Source organism: Hyperolius riggenbachi, chromosome 4 (assembly GCF_040937935.1).
Source record: "Hyperolius riggenbachi isolate aHypRig1 chromosome 4, aHypRig1.pri, whole genome shotgun sequence".
In the NCBI taxonomy this organism is placed as follows: Eukaryota; Metazoa; Chordata; class Amphibia; order Anura; family Hyperoliidae; genus Hyperolius; species Hyperolius riggenbachi.
In genome coordinates this window covers 358,038,027-358,059,584 of record NC_090649.1, presented here as the reverse complement: position 1 = coordinate 358,059,584, position 21,558 = coordinate 358,038,027, and the positions used below count along the sequence as shown (strand labels likewise).

At 45.5% G+C, this 21,558-nt stretch overlaps 2 protein-coding genes across 2 annotated transcripts in view; both read right to left on the bottom strand.

Moving 5' to 3' along the window:
- The window catches only part of LOC137504813 (kinesin-like protein KIF28), a 538,857-nt gene that overhangs the window by 112,616 nt on the left and 404,683 nt on the right, over positions 1 to 21,558 (bottom strand). Inside the window, exons 8-11 of the mRNA XM_068233404.1 lie at positions 5,223 to 5,334; positions 2,795 to 2,862; positions 2,562 to 2,704; positions 1,534 to 1,655 (exon numbers count right to left, since the gene is read on the bottom strand). Of these exons, the coding sequence (XP_068089505.1) occupies positions 1,534 to 1,655; positions 2,562 to 2,704; positions 2,795 to 2,862; positions 5,223 to 5,334 (445 nt within the window). The remainder of the gene's footprint in view (positions 1 to 1,533; positions 1,656 to 2,561; positions 2,705 to 2,794; positions 2,863 to 5,222; positions 5,335 to 21,558) is intronic.
- LOC137504034 (uncharacterized) overlaps positions 20,998 to 21,558 on the bottom strand; it is a gene marked incomplete at both ends in the record, with an annotated part of 1,197 nt that continues 636 nt past the window's right edge. Inside the window, one exon of the mRNA XM_068231950.1 lies at positions 20,998 to 21,558. This exon is cut by the window's right edge and continues 636 nt beyond it. Within this exon, the coding sequence (XP_068088051.1) occupies positions 20,998 to 21,558 (561 nt within the window).

Here is a 21,558-nt window from a genome sequence, read left to right as displayed (position 1 = left end):
ACACCTGAAATGTGGAATACTGTTTTGGGCTATTTTGTCACAGTGAATGTTGCAGCACGAGACCGCCTTATTGCACTTAAATTTTTACACAGAAGCTACCTTTTCCCAGCTAAATTATGTAGAATTGACCCTGCTGCATCGGGAAGATGTGGTAGATGTCAGCAACCGGGTGCAGACTTCTTTCATATGGTATGGTTATGCCCACGTATCTGCTCCTACTGGTCACAGATACACCTAGAACTTCAACGGGTATTTGGAATTGCGTTTGATCCAAAACCTGAACAACTTCTGCTGGGATGTCTGACTGAAAATGCACTATCCAGCCATAAAATGCAGGCCTACAGGTCCCTTATAGCGTATGCTAGAAAAATGATCATACTCCGATGGAAACAACCCTCACCTCCCACCAAAAAAGACTGGTCCTCATATGTTCATAAGGATCTAGCCATCATCAAACCTATCTATCTTAAAAGAAAATGCCCCAAAAAATTTAGGAAAATGTGGTCTTGCTGGATCTCGCACTACAAGCTCAAATTTGACGATTAAGTCAATGTGACACCACGTTTTCACTGGAGTCTCGCGGGGAGTTGCACTCGAGTCAGGTCCTACTCCTTGTGGCACAATTGCTTGTTATCCTACGTTATGTTTCTCATTGATATTTTGGGCCACATGGGAAGATATCATGCTATTTCCTATGCACTCTAATGGAATGGAGAGTAACTATGTCAACAGTTATGTTATAATTGTTTTTTAGTGCCACCACTGTTGGCAGGCACACCTGTTTTTGTTTTCTATGAAAAATCTTCAATAAAAAATATACTTTCAAAAAAATATGTACATCAGGGACATAGGGGGACATGGGACATCGGAGGACACAGGGATACTGGGCACAGAAGACACAGACACGGGGATACTGGACGCAGGGACATTGGGCACATGGGGATACTGGACACAGGGACATTGGACACAGGGGGACTCTGGACACAGGGACTAGACACGGGGACATACTAGACACAGGGGCACACTGGATACAGGGGGACACAGGGGCACACTGGGCACAGGGGACACTGGACACAGTGGGCACTAGACACAGGGGGCACTAGACACAGTGGGCACTAGACACAGGGGGCACTAGACACAGGGGGCACTAGACACAGGGGGCACTAGACACAGGGGGACACTAGACACAGGGGGACACTAGACACATGGGGACACTGGACATGGGAAACAGGAGCACAGAGGACACAATGGGACAGAGGAGGACACATGGAGCACAAGGGGGACATAATAAATGGGGCTAGAAGGTCCATAAGACGCCCCTGCAACATGCATGCACCAGGTTTTGTATATATTTTATTCTTGGTTTATGTCCTCTAAACCTACGTGCGTCTTATAGTCCGAAAAATATGGTAAATGACAAGAAAATATACTCTGTACAGTGCTGCAGAAGATGTTGGCACTATATAAATAATAATAATAGTGTACCATTTCAAATGTATCCACTTTTGGAATAAACGTACAATATAAATTTACCTGTGTTATTGAAGAAAACTGTTGCTCCCATTCTTTCCTAGCTGCCTGTAGCTGTATTTCCCATGCATTTTGCATTGCCTGAATTCGTAGTTCATTCTCTGCAAGCAATCTGCGTAGCTCTTCTGTAACAAATTTTAAAAAACTTCAACAGAAGATTATATTCAAAAACTGTATTCTAGCAGCTTTAGAGTGACTATTTGTCCAGTAAACACTATTAAAATAATTTAAAGTAAACCTGAATTGAAAGGCATATGGTATCTGCCATATTTATTTATTTTTAAACAATACTAGTTGCCTGTCAGTCCAGTTGATCTTTTTGTCTGCAGTAGTAACTGAATCACACACCTGAAACAAGCATGTAGCTAAACTAGTCAGACTTCAGTCAGAGTACCTGATTTGCATGTTTGTTCAGGGTCTATGGCTTAAAGCCTGGTACACACCTGGGACATCAACTTTGATTGGCCAATCACTGAACAATTTTACCAATTAAATATGAGAGCTTATCTACACAATATGTTCATAGTATTCAAAATCTGTTGACCCTCATACTACAAGGAGGAGGTAAAAGCTGGCCAATCAAAATTGAAGGTGTGTACCAGGCTTTAGCCTGACTGGTGAGGCCTTCTCACTTTATCTCATCTGTCCTGCTGTTGCCCTGCATGTTTTATTTTCTATAGAGGGTGGAAGATTACCCTGACCTTTCAAGGTGCATTGATGGGCATTTCTAGTTGAAGCCGGGCAAGTTGAACATCGTGCAGACGTTGTTATGACATTTCTATGGCACTACCATTCAAGTCAGTTATGGCGCTTGCACCCATTATAACCACCACAACAGAAAACTATTGCAGAAGACGATTTGCCTGACATCACCTAGCATTTTCTGATCAATGGAAAACAACGGAGTTTAACTCAAGAGTAAATCTAGCCTCAATTTTTACTATGCAGACTGCAGCATCCTAGTAACCGTACAGACAGTATAAGCAAAAACAAAACTGTTAATAAATAATGGTACTTGTCTTTTAACATACTGGTCTCTTTTTCCACTCTCTTTCCTGAAGTCCCTAGTCCTGCAAGCCGGGATAAAAGCTTGTTATTTTCTGCTTTTAGCTCCTTCATAAGGTACTCTGTGGGACTGGTATTGATAATAGCCTTATTCTTTATTTTCTTTGCTCTAGTGCATGAACATAAAAGAAGAAAACAAGTATGTTAGTAAATAGCATAAGTCTGTTTTGTATAAACATAATAAAAGACACGGCTTTACCTTTCAGCATATCTGAGTGTTGATAAAGTTTCCTCATAGCAGATATCTGCTGGACTCACTGCAGCAATCTATGGAGAAAAACACATAGGAGTAGGTTTGCCATGATTCTTGAGCACAATTGGCCATACAGGTAATAACACTAGTGACTCAGATGTATGTTAATCAGTGGTATTGCACCATTAAGATTTGTTGTGCAAAGAGCTGGATTTCTGGAAAGGCCACAAACACCTGAGCTGTGGGTGGGTGCTGCCCTCCGATTTTAAGACCTTAAAGTGTACTCGAGATGAGCATGAAATGGAGGCTGCCATATTTGTTTCCATTTCAGCAATACCAGTTGCCTGGCTGTACTGCTGATCCTCTGCCTCTAAAACTTTCAGCCATAGACCGTAAACAAGCATATGCAGATCAGGTGTTTCTGACAATATTGTCAGAACTTACAAGATTAGCTGCATGCTTGTTTCTGGTGTAATTCAGACACTACTGCAGCCAAATAGCAGAGCTGCCAGGAAACTGGTATTGTTTAAAAATAAATAAATATGGCAGCCTCCATATCACTCTCGCCCTGGGTTCACTTTAAAAGCATTCCTTTTCAGGTTCATTTTATTTTTTAACCTTTCTATTCATCCATAGAGATAGAGATAGTTAGGGATTAGACCGTGTACTCCTCTGAGGAACGGTTAGTGACATGACTATACATAATACGTAAAAGTGAAGATTTGAGGGCTATATAAATATGCAACAATATATACAGGGAGTCCCTGACAAACGCCCAAGATATGAACGACACACTGAGACACACGACTCACCTATCCCGTTGCGTCACATAGGGGGGCTCTGCTTGTGCCACCTTCTATCCCCTTAGTGCTGGCATTTCATCCTGCATAACGCCTAATTACACCCAACGTACAGCAGGTGATGCCGGGCACTAGTGTGAGCTGTGTGGAGAGGAAGGTTGCACAGGGCTGGATTCCGGTGGGGAGGTGTGTAGCTTCCAGCTGCACTTTAATTACTTTACTTGGCACAGAGGCAAAAAGGGCACACAAAGGAGGCACAGGGGGACATAAGAGAGGCAAAGGGAGACACCAAGGGGGCATAAAGGTAAACACAAGGAAGCACAGGGGGACTCCAGGAAAGGAGGACACAGAGAGATGTAGTGGAGGCACAGGGGGCAGAGGTGGCAAAGAGGAGGCACAGGGGACAGAAGTGGAACAGTGTTTTGACTTACAGATTCAGGTTAAAAATGAACCTACAGTCCTTATCTTGTTCATTAACAAGGGACTACCTGTAATAATAATAATAATAATAATAATAATAATAATAATATCTAGACATAGACTTTCTCTCATACCACTGATCTTTCAGTGAAAGAGTGATAAGAGAAGGAATGGGTCATAGTGATTGTGCCCAATAATATTGTTCCCCTACTTTTTCAAATAAACATCTGTTCCCCACAGGTGTTATTTTTAGGGATAGGCAAACCAAAAAGAAAGTTGGAGTGACACCGGCAGGAAAAGGAACCACAGACAAAGTCTTAGCACGCTGCGCTTTATGGAATTCTTATACACAACTGCTACTTCCATTAAGACAAACCCTTGGTTCAATGGAAAAATAAGGTTGACACTTCTCTAGAGCCCCCCCTCCCCCCATGACCTCCTTGCCTTGACCACCCTGTTGCTCGCCAGGCCCTTTTCCTCTTTGTGGCTACACTCCCCTTCATGTACGAGAGTTAACGTACTGCATATGCATGAGCATGATTATGCCTGCAAGAAACACATTGGGCTCGATTCACAAAGCGGTACCCAGTTAAAGACTTTAGGCGTGATAACCATTTTATCATGCCTAAACTCAGTTTAGGCATGATAAGTTTAGGCATGATAAGTTTAGGCATGATAAGTTTAGGCATGATAAGTTTAGATCGCGCGCAAAGTCCCGCACGCAAAGCAGCGCTATTAAACTCTATGCAAAGTGCACCAGACTTTGCTAGTGCAAAACTTTTGATCAGCTGTGCACTGCGGTGCTAACCCAGTTGGTGCTTAAACTTATCACGCCTAAAAACTTATCACACCTAAACTTATCATGCCTAAACTTATCACACCTAAATTTATCATGCCTAAACTGAGTTTAGGCGTCATAAAGGGCTTTTCACTAGCGTGCTAACTGTTAGCACCGCTTTGTGAATCAGGCCCAATGCCTTGTGCACAAGAGGCTTTCGTGGTACTGCACATGGGTGGCCATACTCGTGCATGCACAGTATGGTGCGTGTACACAGAGGGGCGTATAGCTATGGGAGAAATTTGGCCAAGCTCAAGTAGAAAAATGAAAAAAAACAAAAAAAACAACAAAAAAAAAAAAAAAAACTTGAGAAATACAATCTAAATAGGTTTTAAAGGGGAAAAGGCAAATATGTTTAAAGTAGTTAATACTATACCATAACCGTCCTGCTATTTCCTCCCAGAGCAGACTGAAGAAGCCTTGTCAAGACAGAGTCTCTATATGGGATGTGGATAACCTTTTTCCCCAATGCAGCCTCAGCAAGTGCACTGAAATAACAGATGTGACATATTAGGAAAAAAAAAACACTACTATGTTTGATTATGTTCTTTAAAGGCAGTGGTGTTCCTTCCTGGTTGCTGCCTGAAATGTCATTTTTAATTAAATCTCTCTGCCTCCCTCAGTCACTACCAGAGGCGGCCTTAGAGTATGCGGGCCTGGGGCGAGTGTCACATGCGGGGCCTAGAGCCATAAGTGTAGGCCATATATAACGTATCGCCACGTTCATGGGCTTGTCCACCTTTAACCTTCCTGGCGGTAAGCCCGAGCTAAGCTCAGGATATGCCACGCAGGAGGATATCTCAGCCCCTGGTGGGGCGATTTGCCCCATTTAAAGTGCTGTGCGCGCAGCTAGCACTTTGCTAGCCGCGCGCACAGCTTGATCGCCGCCGCTCTACGGCGATCAACCCGCACGCAGCAGCGGAAGAGGGACCCCCCGCCAGAGCCCTGCGCTGCCAGGACCAATGAGTTCCAGGCAGCGCTATGGGCTGGATCTGAGGCGTCTGACGTCAGGACGTCGGCTGACGTCCATGACGTCATTCCGATCATCGCCATGGCGACAGGAGAAGCCAAACGCGTTCCCCTGTTTGCTATTGATGCCGGCGACGATCGCACTAGAGGGACACGTGCGCCCTCTAGTGGTGTTTCATGTAGCTACCACTCTGGTAGCTTTACATGAAACAAAAAAAAAAGTAAAAAAAAAAACGGATTTCTGCCTATTTGGCAGAAAAAAATCAACCGCCAGGAGGGTTAATGCAGTATTACTTATTATTATTGTTTAAAAAACAATTATGTCAGGTAAAGGCCACTAAGTCAACCAATATAAAAACAAACATTTGCATGGTGGTTTTAAGTGTGGGGGAGCTCATGCTTCAATTAATTTGGAAATTCTAAGGTTCATGGTTCACAAAATTCACATTGTTGTAGTAACTTTTGTCTTGCAAAATTCAGCAAATTCAGCAATCATAAGGCCCCCAACATGACCAATTCAGCAATCATGAGGCCCCCAACAAGACAAATTCAGTAACCATGAGGCCCCCAACAAGACAAATTCAGCAGTCATGAGGCACATAAATAGACAGCATTTTACATAAATAGGCAGAATGCCCCCTTAATATGGTAGACACCTCTCACCAGGCAGCAGTTCCCCAAAATACACAATCTGACAGCAGTGGTTCCCCAAAAAAAGGTGCCCCAGGTCTATAGGTGTCCCTAGAATAGGTGACCAGCGGTATAGATGTCCACAGAATAGATGGCCAGCGGTATAGATGTCCCCAGAACAGGTTGCCAGGAGTAGAGATGTCCCGAGAACAGGTAGCCAGGGGTATATGTGCCCAGTATATGTAGTCAGGGGTATATGTCCCCAGTATATGTAGCCAGAGGTATATGTGCCCAGTATATGTAGTCAGGGGTATATGTCCCCAGTATATGTAGTCAGGGGTATATGTCCCCAGGGATATATGTGCCCAGTATATGTAGCCAGGGGTATATGTGCCCAGTATATGTAGCCAGGGGTATATGTGCCCAGTATATGTAGCCAGGGGTATATGTCTCCAGTATATGTAGCCAGAGGTATATGTGCCCAGTATATGTAGCCAGAGGTATATGTGCCCAGTATATGTAGTCAGGGGTATATGTCCCCAGTATATGTAGTCAGGGGTATATGTGCCCAGTATATGTAGCCAGGGGTATATGTCACCAGTATATGTAGTTGGGGGTATATGTCCCCAGTATATATAGTCAGGGGTATATGTGCCAAGTATATGTAGTCAGGGGTATATGTGCCCAGTATATGTAGTCAGGGGTATATGTACCCAGTATATGTAGTCAGGGGTATATGTGCCCAGTATATGTAGTCAGGGGTATATGTGCCCAGTATATGTAGTCATGGGTATATGTGCCCAGTATATGTAGTCAGGGGTATATGTGCCCAGTATATGTAGTCAGGGGTATATGTGCCCAGTATATGTAGTCACAGGTATATGTGCCCAGTATATGTAGTCAGGGGTATATGTGCCCAGAAATGTTCCAAAACCTTGCGCTCCTATCCTGAGGATGACCGGCTATTGTGAAAACCCCCTTGGCTCGATGCACTGTGCTGCTCCAATGGAAATGGCACAGAGAAATTTTCTAAAAAAGATGAAGCGCTCTATAGTGCATTATCCAACAGGTAGTTTATTCGCAAATAAAAATTCTACTTACAGGATGTAGAATGACAATACGCTTCTCAGCGGTATAATCCACCGCTACACACATAGGCAGGGAGGCGACAACGCGCTGTGGCCGGTAGCGCGTTCTCCGATGACCAGGAGAGCAGTCCCGCTGTCCTGCTGTAGGTGTGGGCGTGGTGATAGGTTAGCGTGCGTATAGCATCATTACGCGTTTCGGCGCTCTGCGCCTTCATCAGATGACGCCTATACGCACAGCACGCTAGTTTTATCTGTCCCAGCCGCCGTGATCATGGCTGCATGGGAGGATCAAACCATTTGAAAATTAAAACTTTATTAAAAAACTGACATTTTCTATATGTACAAGTAGAAAGCAGTACGCCAGGATTACTACTGGTTAGAAACCTCATGTGGTGTCAAGAATTGGCTCATGCTCACATTTTAACATGGCCAAAACACGTAATACCTGGGGTGAATCGTGATCAGAGGATAGCTAAAAGTTTTTTTAAAAAACCATATAAGGCAGTAAATAATTTATAAAAAACGCTAAAGATTAACAAAATTATATATATATATATATATATATATATATATATATATATATATATATATATATATATATATATATATATATATATGAGGATTAAAATACAGCAGAAAATGGGAGGGTATGACCTAAATGGTAAAAAGGAAAATCAAGGGCAGTATGCGACAGCTCACAGCGCGTTGCGGACACCTGATTATGTTACCTTGGTTTACAGTAAAGGAACACTCATTGTTATCCAGCACAATATGATAAATTGATACTAACATGGATGTGAGGTGACTATAAAACAATTTCACTCAAAATCTAATAAACACATACAACATCATTGTCATGACTTGGTTAACAATATTAAAACCCATTTTTGTTATGCTACACAGCAATGGTGGAACTGAAATTACTCTTGCATATCTGTTGACAGAAATATATGCGTCCACATCCGGGGAAGGGGGGGGGGGGTTTGGGGGGGGGGGAAGGGATGAAGGGAAAATGTTATGGATGGGGGGGGGGGGAAATATTAGGGACAAGGAGGATGGGGAAAAAAAGGGGAAGGAGGCCAAACTAAATGGGGCAACAGCTGCTACTATACGTACAGTGAAAATTACTTGTTTATTACACCCGAAAGGCAAAGGTGTATGGCCTAATAAAGGGTATTCAGGTAAATATAAAACCATGAGCAAAGGATTCACTGTTAGGGATCCTCATAATCCAGGTGACCCGGAAAAGAGGGTGGAGGGGGACCCCTTAAAATGCGGATTCAATGTGGCTGTCGTGGTTCTACTGTTAGCAGTGTTGGACCCCAAAGAGCCATTCACCCTCCGTTAGTATCGCTGCATCGGAGGGGGCTCTCATAGGTTTAGTAGTACAAAATGTACTGCTCTATATAACCCATGGGTAATAAAGATTTAGGTACATTCTCCCAGGGTCCCTAGGGGATATAGGTAGAAGTAAACCCAGCTTGAATAGGGGTGGTGCATAGTAAAGTGACCCTATGATGTTAAAAATACAGTAAGATTAACATGGGCCTACTATGGACGGTTCTAATCTATGGCATACTCACCACCCTCATCTAGTGTGGGTTTCTGCTAAGGGATATGAAACAGCTGAAAAAAGAGAAGGGGATGTGTCAATAAATGCACATAGATGAACAATTCCTATTACCGTAACTTTAACTTGTCACAAATATGTTGAGACCTCTAAACTCTCATTCATTCCATTTGGTTTTAGTGCATTCATCTTAAAGATCCAGAATGTCTACCTTTCGCACAATTTTTTGAGTCTTTCCCCTTGGTGAAGGCTTTTAGAAATCATTTCCAAACCCATAATCTTGAGTGATTCTACTGAACTACTGTGGCATTCTTTAAAGTGCCGGGGAACAGTGTGTTTCTCAGTCCCTTCAAGAATATTACGCTTATGCTCACCTAATCTTTGTCTGAGCGGTCGAGTAGTGCGTCCAACATATATTTTAGGGCAATCGCAAGTGAGTGCGTACACCACGTGGTCACTCCCACATGTGATAAATTCTTTGATCTTACACACCCCTCTATTGCCATCTAATACTTCACAAACTCTGTGTTGGATGAACTGGCAACAGCCACATCTTTTCACGTGACATCTGAAATTACCAGTTACTGCGGGAAACATACTTTGTGGTTTTTCCTTGATTTTTCTTATATTACTGGGCGCAATTTGGTTTTTAACTGATCTGGCTTTTTTGAAGATCACCCCTGGTTGGTCTGGAATTATATTTCTTAATACAGAATCTTGTTTTAGAATAGGCCAGTTTTGTCTTATAATTTTCTTAATCTTTCTATGTGCCTCTGAAAAAGGTGTAATGAATGACACCTCAGAATGAATATTAACTTCAGGGTTGTCACCCTTTTGATGTTGTGGCCTGGTCCTAAACTCCTCAAAAGTGGCTTGTATATAATCTGTTGTGTACCCCTTTTCGAGGAATTTTTCCTTTAAGATCTCACCTTGTTCACAATAATCACTATCAGAAGTGCAATTACGTCTAAGCCTACAGTATTGGCTTCTAGGTATGTTTTGGACCCACTTAGGATTATGGCAGCTCTTAGCATGCAAATAGGAGTTACCAGCTGTGGGTTTGACATAAGTTTTAGAGCATATATTCCCCCTTTCATCCGAGAATAATTCCAGATCTAAAAATATTATACTTTTGTCAGAAAATACATGCGTAAAGGTCAACCCAAATTCATTGTTGTTACACCACACAGAAAATTTTTCAAAAGTATCTATATCTCCGTCCCAGATTATTAGTATATCATCGATAAATCTTGTGTAAAAGACAATATTTCTTGCATATGGGTTGTTACCCCATATCTGCTGTTTTTCCCAATAGGACATGTAGAGATTGGCGAAGGAGGGGGCAAACCCTGCCCCCATCGAAGTCCCACAAGTCTGCAGATATATCTGGTCCATAAAACTAAAATAGTTGTGCGACAGAGCATACTGTAGTAGAGTATGCCATAGATTAGAACCGTCCATAGTAGGCCCATGTTAATCTTACTGTATTTTTAACATCATAGGGTCACTTTACTATGCACCACCCCTATTCAAGCTGGGTTTACTTCTACCTATATCCCCTAGGGACCCTGGGAGAATGTACCTAAATCTTTGTTACCCATGGGTTATATAGAGCAGTACATTTTGTACTACTAAACCTATGAGAGCCCCCTCCGATGCAGCGATACTAACGGAGGGTGAATGGCTCTTGGGGGTCCAACACTGCTAACAGTAGAACCACGACAGCCACATTGAATCCGCATTTTAAGGGGTCCCCCTCCACCCTCTTTTCCGGGTCACCTGGATTATGAGGATCCCTAACAGTGAATCCTTTGCTCATGGTTTTATATTTACCTGAATACCCTTTATTAGGCCATACACCTTTGCCTTTCGGGTGTAATAAACAAGTAATTTTCACTGTACGTATAGTAGCAGCTGTTGCCCCATTTAGTTTGGCCTCCTTCCCCTTTTTTTCCCCATCCTCCTTGTCCCTAATATTTCCCCCCCCCATCCATAACATTTTCCCTTCATTCCTTTTCCTCCCCCCCAACCCCCCCCCCCCCCTTCCCCGGATGTGGACGCATATATTTCTGTCAACAGATATGCAAGAGTAATTTCAGTTCCACCATTGCTGTGTAGCATAACAAAAATGGGTTTTAATATTGTTAACCAAGTCATGACAATGATGTTGTACGTGTTTATTAGATTTTGAGTGAAATTGTTTTATAGTCACCTCACATCCATGTTAGTATCAATTTATCATATTGTGCTGGATAACAATGAGTGTTCCTTTACTGTAAACCAAGGTAACATAATCAGGTGTCCGCAACGCGCTGTGAGCTGTCGCATACTGCCCTTGATTTTCCTTTTTACCATTTAGGTCATACCCTCCCATTTTATGCTGTATTTTAATCCATATATATATATATATATATATATATATATATATATATATATAATTTTGTTAATCTTTAGCGTTTTTTATAATTTACTGCCTTATATGGTCTTTTAAAAAAACTTTTAGGTATCCTCTGATCACGATTCACCCCAGGTATTACGTGTTTTGGCCATGTTAAAATGTGAGCATGAGCCAATTCTTGACACCACATGAGGTTTCTAACCAGTAGTAATCCTGGCGTACTGCTTTCTGCTTGTACATATAGAAAATGTCAGTTTTTTAATAAAGTTTTAATTTTCAAATGGTTTGATCCTCCCATGCAGCCATGATCACGGCGGCTGGGACAGGTAAAACTAGCGTGCTGTGCGTATATCATCTGACGAAGGCGCAGAGCGCCGAAACGCGTAATGACGCTATACGCACGCTAACCCATCACCACGCCCACACCTACAGCAGGACAGCGGGACTGCTCTCCTGGTCATCGGAGAACGCGCTACCGGCCACAGCGCGTTGTCGCCTCCCTGCCTATGTGTGTAGCGGTGGATTATACCGCTGAGAAGCGTATTGTCATTCTACATCCTGTAAGTAGAATTTTTATTTGCGAATAAACTACCTTTTGGATAATGCACTATAGAGCGCTTCATCTTTTTTAGAAAATGTATATGTGCCCAGTATATGTAGTCAGGGGTATATGTGCCCAGTATATGTAGTCGGGGGTATATGTGCCCAGTATATGTAGTCGGGGGTATATGTGCCCAGTATATGTAGTCGGGGGTATATGTGCCCAGTATATGTAGTCGGGGGTATATGTGCCCAGTATATGTAGTCGGGGGTATATGTGCCCAGTATATGTAGTCGGGGGTATATGTCCCAGAATAGGTAGCCAGGTGTGCCCCCAGCAGGAGGGGAGCAGCGCAGAGAAGAGGGAGAGCTGTGGGCACAGTGGGGAAGGGCGGACATCTCCCCCCCCCCTTCCCTCACCTTAGTGCTTTCCCTTTCTCGCTCTCCCCTCCGGAACTAATGTGCGGTGGCTGGCAGGCAGCGGGCGGAACTTACCTCCGTCTCGATGAGGGCCGGCGCGGGATGGATTAGCCGCTACTCTGGTCTGGTCTAGACCAGAGCAGCGGCACCAGAACTTCCGGCGCTGGAGTGAGACGGAAGGTAAGTTCCGCCCACTGCCAGCCACCGCACATTCGTTCTGGAGAAGAAAGCGAGGGAGGGAGGGAGAGCACTAAGGTGAGATGGCCCCCCTTCTCCACCGCTGCCCACAGCTCTCCCTCCACTGCGCTGCTCTCCTCCTGCTGGCCGCACAGGCACGCGGCCAGGGGGGGGGGGGCAGCGGACGGTCAGGTGGCGGCGGAGCCTCTTCATGCGCGGGGGCCTGGGGCGACTGCTTTTTTCACAGTTAGGAACATACTGAGGAAATGGAAGACCACAGGCTCAGTTCAAGTTAAGGCTCGAAGTGGTAGACCAAGGAAAATCTCGGAAAAACAGAAACATTGAATGCTGAGAACAGTCAGAATTAACCCACAGACCAGCACCAAAGACCTATGGAGTGACATGGAGTCACTGCGCATCGTTTAACCATTTGAGGCACTTTACACAAGGAGATGATGTATGCGAGAGTGATGCAGAGGAGGCTTTTTCTCTGCCTAAGGCAAAAGCAGAGCCGCTAGAGATATGCTAAAGCACATTTGGACAAGCCAGCTTCATTTTGGAATAAGATGCTGTGGACTGATGAAATTAAAATTGAGTTATTTGGGCATAACAAGGGGCGTTATGCATGGAGGAGAAAAAACACAGCATTCCAAGAAAAACACCGGATACCTACAGTAAAATATGGTGGTAGTTCCATCATGCTGTGGGGCTGTGTGGCCAATGCAGGGACTGGGAACCTTGTAAAAGTTGAGGGATGCATGGTTTCCACTTAGTATCAGCAGATTCTGAAGACCAATGTTCAGGAATCCGTAACAAAGCTGAAGCTGCGCAGGGGCTGGATCTTTCAACAATACAACAACCCTAAAAACTGCTCAAAATCCACTAAGGCATTCATGCAGAGGAACAAGTACAACATTCTGGAATGGCTATCTCAGTCCCCAGACCTGAATATAATTGAAAATCTGTGGTGTGAGTTAAAGAGAGCTGTCCATGCTCAGAAGCCTTTAAACCTGAATGAACTAGAGATGTTTTGTAAAGAGGAGTGGTCCAAAATACCTTCAACCAGAATCCAGACTCTCATTGGAACCTACAGGAAGTGTTTAGAGGCTGTAATTTCTGCAAACGGAAGATCGACTAAATATTGATTTCAATTCTTTTTTTGTGGTGCCCAAATGTATCCACTTGCCTAATTTTGTTTAAACAATTATTGCACACTTTCTGTAAATCCAATAAACTTCATTTCACTTCTCAAATATCACTGTGTGTGTAACCTATATGATATATTTAACTTGCATCTTTTATCGTAACAACCAACGATTTATACAGGAAAATCATGACTATTAACAAGGTTGCCCAAACTTTTGCATCCCACTGTAATTAAAAGCATCTTAAATAAAATGCAATGACAGTTTTCAGAGCACATAAACTGCACTTTGGGAGTTTGTAATTTGTGAACAGACACTATTACTTGTGCACAAAAGCATACATGGTAACATAATAGCCAGAATAAAATACAAAGTAGTTCAGTTCCATCCCAAGATAGTGCACTATATATATGCAAAAGTCCAGAACAAGAAAACACAGGGTTTTAAATTGTAGCAGGATAACACGGGTTCCAGGTAGAGTAAAATTAATTAAAATCGTTAAAAAGGGCGAAGTGGGTGGACTCACCTCCCTTCTGGAAGAAATGGCCGGACAACGGGCAAGTTACTTGCACTTAAAAGTAATATTTAATAATAACTCCAAAAGTGCAACGCGTTTCACGGGTAACAGTCCCGCTTCTTCAGGCAAACGATTTTTGGAGGGTACTGGGGGAGGGAAAAAGGAAACAAGGGAATTGCCAGAGGAACGCAAATACCAAGCACCAAAAAGGTGCACCACAGATCTACAACAAAATGATGTGCAATGCGACATATAACAGCAAAATATGCATAAACAATAAATAATGTGCAGATCACATATATAAAGTGGCAAGTTGCATATATAAAGTGGCAGTGCGTACAACCAAGGAATAAACAACATATAGCAGCCAATTCTGCATATAGCAGTAAATTATGTATAAAAATTAAATACAATTTAAAATAAAATTTTTATTTAATTTTTATACATAATTTACTGCTATATGCAGAATTGGCTGCTATATGTTGTTTATTCCTTGGTTGTACGCACTGCCACTTCATATAAGTGATCTGCACATTATTTATAGTTTATGCATATTTTGCTGTTATATGTCGCATTGCACATCATTTTGTGGTAGATCTGTGATGCACCTTTTTGGTGCTTGGTATTTGCGTTCCTCTGGCAATTCCCTTGTTTCCTTTTTCCCTCCCCCAGTACCCTTCAAAAATCGTTTGCCTGAAGAAGCGGGACTGTTACCCGTGAAACGCGTTGCACTTTTGGAGTTATTAAATGTTACTTTAAACTGCAAGTAACTTGCCCGTTGTCCGGCCATTTCTTCCAGAAGGGAGGTGAGTCCACCCACTCCGCCCTTTTTAACGATTTTAATTAATTTTACTCTACCTGGCGCCTCTGTTATCCTGCTACAAAATAATTTAATCCACCCTTGGTGGAGGGGTGTATCCCCACCAGGGATGCTCAGCAGAGCTCGAATATTTGAGTAGCTCGAATATTCAAGCTCTTTTTCAGCTATTCGAGCTCGCTATTCGAGCTCGAATAGCTACAGCTATTCGAATGGGCTATTCAAGTGAACTCGAATATCCCATTCACTATTCGTGCTATTCGAGCAAACAGCGGTATTCGAGCTTGAATACCGAGCTCGAATAGCGTCATAGCCCAGATTGATGTCCTTAGAGCCAGAGGGTTCCCAGGCCCTCTGACGGCAGCCAATCACAGAGGGGGACCCTGGCCAGCCCCTACCCTATAAATAGCGGCAGCCATGTTCGGTTTTTCCGTCCTTGCTTGAGACTTGTACAGAGAGAGAGCTGCTCCTTTGTGCTTTGGCTTAGCAAGTGCTCTATTGTGGTCAATCACCTAGCGTTTTTGCTCACATACACCTGCTATACACACCTATATTGTTGTTAGCTAGATAGAGATTGTATTTTAGTTAGTAGCTTGTGTGTTACATAGAGACAGCTGCTGCTGCAGGCAAGCTTACAGCTTTAGGCCTCAGGGCCTTGCCTGTGTGGGCAGCTGTCCTCCTGTCCTCTGTTTATTTCTCATCTATACCTGTGTTTCTGCTGTGTATTCTACCCTGTCTTGTCCTTTACTACTGAGTGATTATTGTATTTTGTAGTTGTACTGTACTAGGGGCACTCACTGTCACTGTTCATAGCTCCTGCGTGTGTGTGTGCGTGCACTGTCTGTAGTGTACAGTACACACACTCTATTTCCTTCTACTGAATCATCTGATTAATACTGATTATTGTATTTTCTAGTTGTACTGTACTAGGGACACTCACTGTTCATAGGCTAGCTCCTGCGTGTGTGTGTGCGTGCACTGTCTGTAGTGTACACACACTCTATTTCCTTCTACTGAATCTGATTACTACTGATTATTGTATTTTCTAGTTGTACTAGTGTACTAGGGGACACACTCACTGTTCACTGTTCACACTCACTGATTACTGATTATTGTATTTTGTATTTGTACTGTACTAGTAATCACTTAGCGATCTAATCACTTAGTGATTAGTGTCACCTCACCCACCAACCCACTCCCTTAAAGTACCCCACTTTTTCACCCGCCCTTTTAAAAAACTTTTTTGTTTACGCCAAAAACATCTAAGATGTCTGGAAGTGGCAGCCAGCGCGGTTTGGGCAAGGGGAAGGGCAGCAAGGGAATCAGGAGGAGAGGGAGCAGCATTGTGGCAAGCCGCGCCACCATGCACAGTTCCGCAGCAGCTGCGTCAGTGGCTAACATTCCGCCTATAGCCACTGGCCGTGGACGCCTTGGGCGCCCAGTAGGACCATCTGCAACTCACGCTGCAGAGACACAGCAGCAGCAGCGTGTAGTACCTGCTCCTATTTTCCTCCAGCCGGGTCGGAAACGTCCCATTGAGGAAAAGGATGCAGCCACTGTGATGCAACTGATGACGGAGGATGAGCAGCCTGCCATCAGCTCTGCATCTGAGGCCTCCACCCTCACCACCACCACCACCCCTGTTCGCAGCAGCCGCCCAGCAGGGCCTGGGGAGGAGGCCAGTTCACCGTCACAAGTTGGCGACCTGTCATTCAGCAGTATTTTGACCCCAGGCATCATGCGGGAATTGTCTGCTGTTGGCGATTTTGAGGAGGAGATGCTGATGGGCACTTTGGGGGAGGAGGGATTGGACAGCAAGACTGTGGTGACAGTCAAGCAGCCCATCCAGGCATCAGGAGAGGAGTTTGGGGGTCATCATCCCAGCAGGACATGTTTCAGGAGGGGGAGGATGATGATGATGATGACAGGGTGACGGACAAAGACTGGATGCCACCAGCTCCTGGGGATGTCATCATCAGCAGCTCTGAGGAGGAGGAGGAATGCGCTTGTGGGCCTTGCAAGGAGGCGCATCATTGCAAGCATTGGCAGCAGTAGGCAGGTTCCCACAGCCTGCTGGTGTCTCAGGCTCAGCAGCAGCAGCAGCAGCAGCATCTGCCAGTACCACCACCAGCCGCACCCAAGCCCCACCCCCAACCACCACAGGGAGACAGGCAGCAGCGCCTCCAGTTCGTAGGGGGTATTTCACGTCACCAATCTGGCAATTTTTCACCATGCCCACAGTTGACAGCAAGTACGCCACTTGCAACCACTGTCAGCGGAAGCTGAGCAGAGGTGCAGACCCCTTAAAGTTCAGCACCAGCTCTCTTCTGAACCATCTTGCTGCTAAACATTACCACCAGCATGAGGAGTTCAAGAGGCTGAAGGCATCTGGCGCTGGCAGTGGCACCACACCCACCACTGCACAGCCTTCAGCAGCAGCAGCAGCAACAGCAGCCACCCGCCCTCCTGCTCCTCCAGCACCACCAGCAGGAGTGCGGAAATGCACTGCTCCTCCCCCTCTGCAACTCCTCCCGCCGACACTGAGGCCTGTTCTGGCAGCCAGTCCTCAGTGGCCTTCTCTGCTGTCTCCGCTGATTCTCGTGCTAGCAAAAGGTGACGCCAGAGCCTTTTGAGCGAGTCCTTCCAGGGGGTGGTTAGGGCTCTGCCTCCCAGCAGCCATCGCGTGCGGCAGGTGAACGGCTTGCTGGCACGGGCCATGTGCTCCCAACTCCTGCCGTACACGCTCGTGCAGGAGGGGAGCGACATGCGTGCGCTGCTTGCTTGTGCAGCCCCAGACTGGCAGCTGGAGCACGCGGTTGGTGAAAGGGTCCACATCACCATGGACTCCTGGAGCAGCCGCTTCGGGACAGGCCGCTACCTGTCCTTCACTGTCCACTGGCTCAGCTTGGTGGAAGGGGGTGAGGATGGGAGAGCAAAAGCGGGCACAGCAACACAGTGGGTGGTGCCACTCCGCAGGGTCAGGGGAACTGCAGCAGGTTCCTCCGATCCTATGCCATCCTCCGGCACACCTGGCCAAACCCCCCGCCTCAGCAGCAGCGTGAAGCCACGCCACTGCCAAGCTATGCTGCAGTTGGTCAGCCTTGGGAAGACCAAACTGACGGCAACCCATGTGTTGGCCAAACTCCAGGAGCAGGAGAGGAGTTGGCTGACCCCCAGAGGCCTCAGAGTCGGAGAGGTGGTGGCCGACAATGGGGCCAATCTGGTTGCCGCAATCGACAGGGGAAACCTGACCCACATCCTCTGTCTTGCCCACGTGCTGAACCTGGTGGTGCAGAAGTTCTTGCGCACCTACCAGGGGATGGGCGAACTGCTGGAAACAGCAAGGAATGTTGTGCGTCACTTCTGGCGCTCGCCTGCAGCCTCTGCGAGCCTGGAAGACGTGCAAAAGGAGCTGGAGCTTCCACGCCATCGGCTGATCCTTGACGTTCCAACTCGCTGGAACTCCACCCTGGCGATGTTGGAGCGTCTGGTTGAACAGAAGCACGCTGTCAACCAGTACCTTGCCCTGGCCACTGTGTCCGCCGCTCAGAAAAGGGACAAGACCAGCAACATCCCGTCCATCGTCCCCGATGATGACTGGGGGCACATGCAGCAGGTGTGCTTAGTGCTGGCTCCCTTTCTGCAGGCCACCAACATGGTGAGCAGGGACCATGCTATGGTGTGCGAGTGGGTGCCCCTGGTTTGTCTGCTGAACAGGGCCCTCGATGTTTTGCTGGAACAGGGGCGGCAGCCTTGGCCCAGCAGGAGCGGCATGCAGCTGCACAGTCCACCTCTGAGGAGGATGAGGACAGCACTGCCGTCGATGTGCCAGCACACGTGGCCCGCTTCTTCCCAATGGCAGCGCACATGCTGACGTGCCTGCGCAGGGACCCCAGGGTGATCCAGATGAAGCAGAGGGAGGACATCTGGATCAGCATGATGTTGGACCCGCGCCTCAAGGGGAAGTTGAGCCAGTTCCTGCCTCCTGCAGGAGGAAACCCAGCACAACAAATAAGGAGCTTGCAGCAGGCCCTTGTTGAGCGCTTGGAGGAAGCCTTCCCCCAGCCTTCCACCCCCCCCCTGTCCAGCCAGCACAGAGGCAGCAGCAGGTGCCTGCATCCAGCAGCAAGTGCACCACAGACCTGCTGTCTCTCAGCAACGAGCTCTACAGGACTGTAGAGGCTCCAGCAGTGACTAGAGAGGAGGTGCATGCAGCAGCATCCTCCTCCGGTCACAGCCAGCGCCTGACCCGCATGGTGGCTGACTACATGGGGTCCTACAGCGGGTTTGACAGCAATGCCCCTGTTGATCCCATGGAGTATTGGGTCAAGCGCCTGGAGATCTGGAGCGAGCTGGCGCAGTACGCCCTGGAAGTGCTGTCCTGTCTCCCTTCCAGCGTGCTGTCTGAGCGCTGCTTCAGTGCAGCTGGTGGCGTGGTCACCGACAAACGCTCACGTCTGTCTCACAAGTCTTTGGACAGACTGACGTTTCTCAAGATGAACCAGGCGTGGGTGGAAGGCGAGTTCCTGGCCCCTGTTGTCGGCGAGAGGGGGACATGAAGTGGGTGCCAGAACCATCGTTAATATGCCTTACCACCCTTTACCACCTCCTTGCTCCTGCTCACTAAGCCAGCCTGGTTCAGTTTGACTATTACGTCGCCTGTGTAGCCACACATTTTACAAGTACAGTGGGCTGATGTGTACTGCCCTTCTGCTGTCTGTCTGTGTTTCCCACTACCAGGGTACACAGAATTAAAATCTGCTGCCACTCTGCCACCAGCTATTACGTACAACAATAGCTATATCTGTAAAAAAATAAAAACAAATAAAATGGTTTAATTTTCCTGAGGTGCCCGGGTTGAAAACTATGTTGTCCCAGTTGTGTATTGGACACGACGTGGGCTGCACGACCGCTGTCTGGGACCTCTTGTGTTTATTTACAGCCCTGGTATCACCGCTTGGTACCAGGGTTATTATGTCACGCTGCCTGCCTGCTGCCACACTCACACTACTCCTCCATTCCTCCTGCTGCTGCTGTCTGTCTGTGTTTCCCACTGGCAGGGTACACAGAATTACCTTCTGCTGCTACTCTGCCACCAGCTATTACACCCAACAATAGCTATATCTGTGTAATTTGCTGTAAAAAAAATAAAAAAAAAATAAAAAAAAAAGGTTTAATTTTTCTGAGGTGCCCGGGTTGAAAACTGTGCTGTCCCAGTTGTGTATTGGACACGATGTGGGCTGCACGACCCCTGTCTGGGACCTCCTGTTGTGTTTATTTACAGCCCTGGTATCACCGCTAGGTACCAGGGCTATTATGTCACGCTGCCTGCCTGTTGCCACACTCACACTACTCCTCCATTCCTCCTGCTGCTGCTGTCTGTGTTTCCCACTGGCAGGGTACACAGAATTACCTTCTGCTGCCACTCTGCCACCAGCTATTACGTCCAACAATAGCTATATCTGTGTAATTTGCTGTAACAATATAAATAAATTAAAAAAAAAAGGTTTAATTTTTCTGAGGTGCCCGGGTTGAAAACTGTGATGTCCCAGTTGTGTATTGGACACGATGTGGGCTTCACGACCGCTGTCTGGAACCTCATGCTGTGTATTTACGGCCTGGTACCACCACTAGGTACCACAGCCTATTATGTCTCGCTGCCTGCCTCATTGACTGCCTGCTGCCACACACTCATCCTCCTCCTCCTGCTGCTGAATTTACCTCCTGCTGTCTGTGTGTTTCCACTGCCAGGGAGCACATACAATGGCGCTTCCACTATGCGCCACCAGCTATTTATTACGCTCAAAAATAGCTGCATTTCTTTAAAAAAAAGAAAAAAGATATAGAAGAGAAAGAAGTGAAGAAGATATAGAAAGAAGAAGATATAGAAAAAGTAGAAGTAGAAGAAGTAGAAGTAGAAGTAGAAGAAGTAGAAGAAGTAGAAGTAGAAGTAGAAGTAGAAGAAGTAGAAGAAGAAGAAGTAGAAGAAGAAGAAGTAGAAGTAGAAGAAGTAGAAGAAGTAGAAGAAGAAGTAGAAGAAGTAGAAGAAGTAGAAGTAGAAGTAGAAGAAGTAGAAGAAGTAGAAGTAGAAGAAGTAGAAGAAGTAGAAGTAGAAGAAGTAGAAGAAGTAGAAGAAGAAGTAGAAGAAGTAGAAGAAGTAGAAGTAGAAGTAGAAGAAGTAGAAGAAGTAGAAGTAGAAGAAGTAGAAGAAGTAGAAGTAGAAGAAGTAGAAGAAGTAGAAGAAGAAGTAGAAGAAGTAGAAGAAGTAGAAGTAGAAGTAGAAGAAGTAGAAGAAGTAGAAGTAGAAGAAGTAGAAGAAGTAGAAGTAGAAGTAGAAGTAGAAGAAGTAGAAGTAGAAGTAGAAGAAGTAGAAGTAGAAGTAGAAGTAGAAGTAGAAGAAGTAGAAGTAGAAGAAGTAGAAGAAGTAGAAGTAGAAGTAGA